The sequence below is a fragment of the Galeopterus variegatus genome, unplaced genomic scaffold, assembly GCF_000696425.1.
Source record: "Galeopterus variegatus unplaced genomic scaffold, G_variegatus-3.0.2 Scaffold247, whole genome shotgun sequence".
Taxonomy (NCBI): Eukaryota; Metazoa; Chordata; class Mammalia; order Dermoptera; family Cynocephalidae; genus Galeopterus; species Galeopterus variegatus.
The window spans coordinates 576,340-583,906 of NW_007726358.1; the positions used below are offsets into that span (position 1 = coordinate 576,340).

The window sequence follows — 7,567 nt, forward strand, 5'->3', positions numbered from 1 at the left end:
AAAACTTTCTGGAGGGAGCAGTTCATTGGTCTAAGCATGAGCCAAAGAACACCGATGTCTGCGAGCCATTGTGTACCAAGTGCTGTGGTTCAGCCCTCAGGCTAGAGCCAGATAAGCCTAAATCCCAAACCTGATTTAGCCACATGCTACCAGAGCTTCATTTTCCTCATCTACAAAATGGAGGAATAATATCAGTACTTGACTCCCAGCTTTGTTGTGGAGATGAAATGAGCTAATGGATGCAAATTTCTTAGCACAGTGCCTAGCTCATGCATGCTCACTAATTTAAGCTTTATTATCAGCTGCAGAGATTCTCATGGCCTTTTCTAACTTCATCAGAGTATTAAAGCATTTTAATTGGGTTTGAGCAGAATATCCGAAAAACAGTAGATTGGGTATTTCAGGTGTCTGGGTGTCTCTTTGACGTGCGGTGTATACTACAAAAACATGTTACAACCTTTTGAAAGCCTTGGGACATTAACATCCTGCCCATCTCAATTTCTTAGAGGACAGGAAATAACCACATCAAAATGTTGATGATAAGTCTACACAGCAATTCGTCATATTAGTAAGTGCTCATGTGGCCACAGTCTCCCTGCTCGAACAGTAGTAGCGACCACTGGCAAATCAAACACATGCAGCCTTTTCCTTTCCGTCTGCTGCTAAAAGATCTCAGATAAAAATGAAGGGGTCATCACGGTATAAAGGAAAGAGCGCAAGCTTTGAAACAGATGAGCAGGAATTCAAGTATCAGCTCCGCCACTTACTCCTTTGGTGGCCTGGGTGTCATTTAACCTCTTTGGAGCTCTGTTTTCTGATTATTCACCCATTTATTCACTAGGACTTTTTGAGCACATAGTGTGTGCTGGACTATGCTGTAGGTGCTTCGAATGTATTAGGGAATAAAATGCGCCCCAGATTATCTCTTTGTCGAGCTTATATTCTAATGGAGAGAGAGAGATTATTAGAAATAAATATGATACATAAGCTAACCATACAGTGTTTATATAATGGGGATTCCGGTATGGAGAGAGAGAGACTATTAGAAATAAATATGATACATAAGCTAACCATACAGTGTTTATATAATGGGGATTCCGGTATTTAACTCCAGTGGGTTGTTGTGTTGATAATAAGAGATAACTCATGTATAATGCATGGAAGAGAGGAGGCATTTAATAACTTGTTGCAGTTTATTTTTTAAATTACTTCCAGATATCTTCAAATTCTTTAAACACCTACTATGTAGTTTGCATCTAGGTACTGTTCATTTATTCATTCAACAAACAATTCTTGAGCATCTATTACGTGCTAGAATCTGAACTAGGTGCCAGGGACACAAAGGAATCCTGTAAGAGCACGTGCTCCCTGGCCTTGAGAATTTCACGCTCCTGTCCTCTGTGGACTAGAGGAGAGGCCTGTGACAGCCCCAAGGCAGGAGTGGCCTTTGGTCTTGTGTTTCTGTGAATTAGAGCAGTGCACCTCACTGATGCTGTCTTTTTTAACTCCAAGTCTCCCAGCTATGGCTGGTGATTCTAGGAATGCTATGAACCAGGATATGGAGATTGGCGTCACTCCCTGGGACCCCAAGAAGATTCCCAAACAGGCCCGCGATTACGTCCCCGTTGCCACAGACCGCACCCGCCTGCTGGCAGAAGGCAAGAAGCCGCGCCAGCGCTACATGGAGAAAAGCGGCAAGTGCAACGTGCACCACGGCAACGTCCAGGAAACCTACCGGTACCTGAGCGACCTGTTCACCACCCTGGTGGACCTCAAGTGGCGCTTCAACCTGCTCGTCTTCACCATGGTGTACACCGTCACCTGGCTGTTCTTTGGTTTCATCTGGTGGCTCATTGCTTATATCCGGGGCGATCTGGACCATGTTGGTGACCAAGAGTGGATTCCCTGTGTTAAAAACCTCAGTGGCTTCGTGTCTGCTTTCCTGTTCTCCATCGAGACTGAAACAACCATCGGGTATGGCTTTCGGGTCATCACAGAGAAGTGTCCAGAGGGGATCATCCTCCTTTTGGTCCAGGCCATCCTGGGCTCCATCGTCAATGCCTTCATGGTGGGATGCATGTTCGTCAAGATCAGCCAGCCAAAGAAGAGAGCGGAGACCCTCATGTTTTCCAACAATGCGGTCATCTCCATGCGGGACGAGAAGCTGTGCCTCATGTTCCGGGTGGGTGACCTCCGCAACTCCCACATCGTGGAGGCCTCCATCCGTGCCAAGCTCATCAAGTCCCGGCAGACCAAAGAAGGCGAGTTCATCCCTCTGAACCAGACCGACATTAACGTGGGCTTCGACACGGGTGACGACCGCCTCTTCCTGGTGTCTCCGCTCATCATTTCCCACGAGATCAACGAGAAGAGCCCCTTCTGGGAGATGTCTCGGGTTCAGCTGGAGCAGGAGGAGTTTGAGGTCGTGGTCATTCTAGAAGGGATGGTGGAGGCAACGGGTAAGACGCTTTGTCCTCCCTGGCCACAGAGTCCCCTTACACACCGGGGAGCTCAGGCCAGCGACTCCACAAAATGGAAGTGTGTGAATGAGAAGCCTGAGATGGCACAGCCAACACGTCCAGTCCCTAAACTGTAATCTGAGAGGTACTGTCACTCAAGTCAGAGTAATGACAAAAGCTAACACTGATCGAACTTTCCCTCATCCAGGCCCAGCTCTAGACTTTAAACCCATATTATCTCACTTCATGCCCTCCCACAACCTTAGGAAGTAGTTTTCATGAAGAAACAAAGGCAGACAGGTTAAACAATTTGCTCAAGAGCAAATGCTGCTGAGTCGTAGAGCCAGGATGCAAATCAAGGACCCCAGTACCGGCACTGGTTTCCAACAGGCCAAACTGCCCCCAGTCCAGGAAGAGCTGTTCTACCTAAAAAGAGGTCTCTGATCAAGTGACTTTGGGAAGCACAGGTGAAACAAAGCTGAGCTGGTTTCTTTACAGTAGAACTTCACAGTATCGTCACATACTGTGACCCTCATCATAAGGACAGGATAGCATGCAGCAGTCCCCAACCTCAAGGGCATTCTTACATGATCCTTTTTTTGGAGAGACACCTATGGCCCAGACCTGGGGGAGGGGCTCTTCTGGCCAGGCCCCCTCTGGAGCATCCTGCCCCTCGGTTTTCTGCTGAAAGGTGTCTTAGTGAGCCCAAAGCGTGCAGGGCTACTTCCTTGCAGAAAACAGCACACCCATGCTGAGCATCAACATTCACATACACCCGGGAAAATGCCCTCTTTGTAGTCACCAGGACACTCCCTGCTCAGCTAGTGACCCTCGCATCTCACAGGTGGCTGGGAGCCAAGAGCTCCCGCCATCCCTCAGCCACTTGGCATGGCAGACCTCCGTGAGGTGGTCCCAGGGAGCCCAAGGTCTGAGGGACCTGAGCTCTGGCTGAGCCCCACAGTCCTCACCACCAGCCCCACGTGGGGCCAGGCCTCCTGGGGAAAGGAGCCACCAGCAGCACCCAGCACCCTGCTTATCTCCTTTTTCCCTCTTGCCCCCCTTTCTCTTTTTTTCACTAAGTGCACTGAGCAGCAGGTTAGGCCCTAATCTGACTTACAGAAAACTCATTCATGCTCAGCATGATACATGTATATTTTTCTAATTCTCACAAACAGTCCTGTTTTACGGATGTGGAAGCTGAACCTTCAAAGGATCATGCAGACAGCAGGTTCACTTAAAAATCTAGAGCTCTTCCTACCACACCACTCTAGCCCCTGCGACATCAGGGGCCTGTCACAGAGGTCATCAAGTGTGCCTTCCTGGCCTCTGGGCAGCTGGTTGCTGGGTGGGAGACTCAGACAGGGCACCACCCACTCTCCCATTCTGGAGCCAGTGGAACTCCAGGGACTGGTGCCAGAGGGGGCTGTGTGGCCATCTGCTGGGGGCCAGGCCTGGCCAGGCAGCATATGGCAGCAGCCGTGGGAGCCCCCAGGGCTGAGGACACGCAGGAGGCAGAAGCTGCCTCCTACAGAGCTGATGCTCAGAGGTCACTCTGCCCTTGGTGCTGAGGTCAGGATCAGAACACGGGCTGGGTTTCAGGGGGAAAAGCTCCACTCTGAAGCCACAAAGAAGGGACCAGGTCAGAAACATGGGCACAGAAGATAAGGAGCCATGCCTTACCACCCCGTGGCCGCCCTCACTGCTGCCAGCCGTGCAGCAGGAGAGCACCCTGGGCCACCCACAGCGGGCCGCACCTGCTGACCAGCTCAGCGGGCCCCTCCCCTCACGCCTCCCTCCAGGTCAGCCATCCACAGTTGCTTGTCCTAACTGCTTGACCCCCTCCCCTCCCACAACTTGGGCTACTGTAGGGGAGACCCAGGGACACAAGGGAAGGAGACCACCGGCCCACACGTGTGCTGATCTCAGCGCTGCAAGGGGTCTGACTGTGAGGCTCATGGAGCCAAGCAGGGGCTGTGAGTTCAGGCCTAGGTTCGAGTAGCACAGCTCTGCCACATCTTTCTTACCTGTGTGAGTTCAGGCAAGTTGTTCTTCAGGAAAATGACTATAATCAATGTCACAGGGTTGTCGGGAGGATTGAATGATTAAATGGAGCACCATATGTAAAGCACAGTGCCTGACACCTAGAGAATCCTTTCCATGCGTGTAAAGGTATCAGGAGTCGCGAGCTGCCAGGGACACAGGCAGGATCTCCAGCTACAGGGCAGCCCACTGCCACATCCCAAGAGGTAGGACAGGAAGGCAGGCAGGACGAACTCACAGGGGCCTGCTCAGATGTGGAGGTCCTGGCCCACTGCCTTTCCCGGGGCCCTGGGAGCCTGCAAACATCTGGCCTGGGTCTAGGCTTGTCACTGCCCAGTTTGGGCAACTACACCTTTGCTGAGGCTGGGGAGGGGTGTAGACAACAAGGGGGGTGGGTGACAATGTGTGGAGACTGGATGGAGAGACCTGGCCCACGTAGGCATCCCCTGAGAGCAGAAAGCAGGCTGCAAGCCCACTGTGTGTTGGGGGAGGGGGGTGCCATGGGTGTGCCCAGGCACTGCAGCACGAGTGGGTGGGAAGCAGCCTTTAACCTAGGTCTGGTTTGTGTGAGACCCCTCACAGAGAAAGCCCAAGGTGGCAAGCTGGAGAAGGCTTCTCCTTCAGGTCCCAAAGAGCAAAGCTAGTGTCTTTCTTGACCAGAAGATTAAATATCAGAAGGCGGCTTTCCTGTGATCCTAAGCACAGAGGATTCCTCAACCATAAACAAAGCTGCCCTCCCTCTCTGGAGAGAAAACAACACCTAAAAATAACAGCCTTGGCAAGGGCCATGTAGGTAGGGAATGGAGCCGTCAGAGCATACTCAAATTGAGGAGCCAAGCTGTGTGTGTGCACAGGAGTGCGTGTGAGCGTGTGCACGGGTGTGCGTGTGAATGTGTGCATCTGCATGGGTGTGCATGTGAGCGTGTGCACGGGTGTGCGTGTGAGTGAGCATGGAGGCTTCTGTCCCTGTGGGTCTATCCAAAACAATCCCCATATGTTCTAAATGCTTAGCAGCTTCTCTGTGCTCGCTCACTCTGAATTTATCATCATTCAAGCACTTTTCCTGCCCTTTTCCCATCTCAGTCTTCTAGACCAGAGGGACCATGTCCCTGACTCCAACTAGTCCAAAAATTACTTGCTCCAATCTCTAGGAACCTACTGGAAACCTTGCATGTTGTTATCTAATTTTCTGCCTCTACCACACCTTGTGCTCCTCCAGGGCAGGGACTGTGTCTCATTGATCTTTGCACCTGTGTTTAGCACAAAGTAGGTGTCCAGGAAATGCTTGATGAATGATTGGATGGATGGATGGATGATTAGATAGGTGAATGAATGGGTGGATAGATGGATAGATGATTGGATGGATGGACATAGAAACTGATGGGTAAATGAATGGATATATGGATAGATTATTGGATGGATGAATGGTTGGATGGATAGATGGATAGATAATTGGACAGATGATTGGATGGATGAGTGGACGGACGGATGGATGAATAATTACATCTTAACACATGTGGCTCTCTTTCCCCAGGCATGACTTGCCAAGCACGGAGCTCCTATATGGATACAGAGGTACTCTGGGGCCACCGATTCACACCAGTCCTCACCTTGGAAAAAGGATTCTATGAGGTGGACTACAACACCTTCCATGATACCTATGAGACCAACACACCGAGCTGCTGTGCCAAAGAGCTGGCGGAAATGAAGCGGGAAGGTCGGCTCCTCCAGTACCTTCCTAGCCCCCCGCTGCTGGGGGTCTGTGCCGAGGCAGGGCAGGATGCAGAGGCTGAGCAGGACAGAGAGGAGGAGCCTGAGGGGCCAAGTGTGTCCCGGAAGACCAGAGGCTTGGTGTGAGGGCTGCACTGTCCTCACGCCTTCCCCTCACTGGCTTCCAGGAGCACAGACAGATGCTGCAGAGCCCAGCAGGGGTGCGGGGAGAGGAGGGAAACAGCTGAGTGTGCTGTTCTGTGGGGAGGGACAGCACACCCAGCCACACACAGCCCTCACACTTGCCAGCACAGGGTCTCACTGAGCAGGTAGTGTCCTGCCTGGGGCCCCGCTGGGGCTGCCTCTGTGGGCACTGGCTAAGTGCCAGGCCAGGTCAGGTTTCCCCACAGTGAATGGTACAGGGTGACTCTGTCCTCTTTCTGCCAATTAGCCCTGGGTCACTTTCCTCCTTGGGTCTCACCGACCCCTCCAGGGGCTGGCATCTAAAGAGGGCTGTCACCTCCTTCCCCTCATTCCCACCCCCCTGGGGCTTATTTTGGATTCAGGGAGGAAAGATTCTGCCTGATGGAAACTCAAACCTGCAGTCCAAAGGTGGGCTCACAGAGCCCCCATGGGTTAAGGTCCGTCCAAGTCCTGTAGGCAACGCCTTTTAAATCCGAGACCCACGACCACTTGCTGAGCTCTTCCGGGAGCACAGCCCCTGACCCTCTGTTATTACCTGCCAAGTGTGTGTGCTTTGTCTGCGTGTCCTGCGTGTCCCATGCAGCCTACTGGATAACTGACCTCGTCAGAGTGACTCAGAAGGGGCCTGGAGCCCCAGAGCACCCGTGAGCGTGTGCCGTTGGCACCAGCACTTTCCTGGCCCACTCCCGCCACCCCGTGCCCGGCGCCTCCCACCAAGGGGAGCACCCACCGCTGCTGCTTTTCGCGTACTTTTTGCCTAAAGAACCTCAAAATGCTTCTCATCTCCACCGTGGTTTTCTTTCACGGTCTCAGAGAGCCTGCGGTGCGATGGGGAGAAAGCTGAGTGTCAGAGGGTGGGATGAGCGGTCAGCTCTGCAGGGTGGGGGCGGGCGGGGTGCGCAGAGAAGGGGACAGCGGAGCGAGAGCAGGGCAGGGGCGCAACGAGCTCGGCGCCACCTGCTTCGCCGCGGGGCTCAGCACGCCTCTGCTCTCCGTGAATAAGGGATGGGAAGCTGAGGCGACAGGTCACCTGGCGGCAGCGGGACCGTCAAACCCAGGCCGGACGGAGCTCTCCGGCCAGTGCTGGGAGCCCCGGGCCTCCCTCCTCCGGGCAGGGCTCCGGCAGGGGGCGCTGGGCCGGCGGCGGGGGCGGT

At 53.0% G+C, this 7,567-nt stretch overlaps 1 protein-coding gene across 2 annotated transcripts in view; it reads left to right on the forward strand.

The window, feature by feature from the left end:
• Positions 1 to 6,646, forward strand: part of KCNJ5 (potassium inwardly-rectifying channel, subfamily J, member 5) — a 25,223-nt gene extending 18,577 nt beyond the window's left edge. The window contains exons 2-3 of one of the 2 annotated variants that reach the window (XM_008566497.1): positions 1,513 to 2,459; positions 6,034 to 6,646. In XM_008566497.1, the coding sequence (XP_008564719.1) occupies positions 1,523 to 2,459; positions 6,034 to 6,356 (1,260 nt within the window). In that variant the 5' untranslated portion in view covers positions 1,513 to 1,522 and the 3' untranslated portion in view covers positions 6,357 to 6,646. Of the gene's footprint in view, positions 1 to 1,457; positions 2,460 to 6,033 lie in introns of those variants that run through there. The other variant, XM_008566496.1, reaches the window with a different exon arrangement.
• Positions 6,647 to 7,567: the final 921 nt, after the last annotated feature.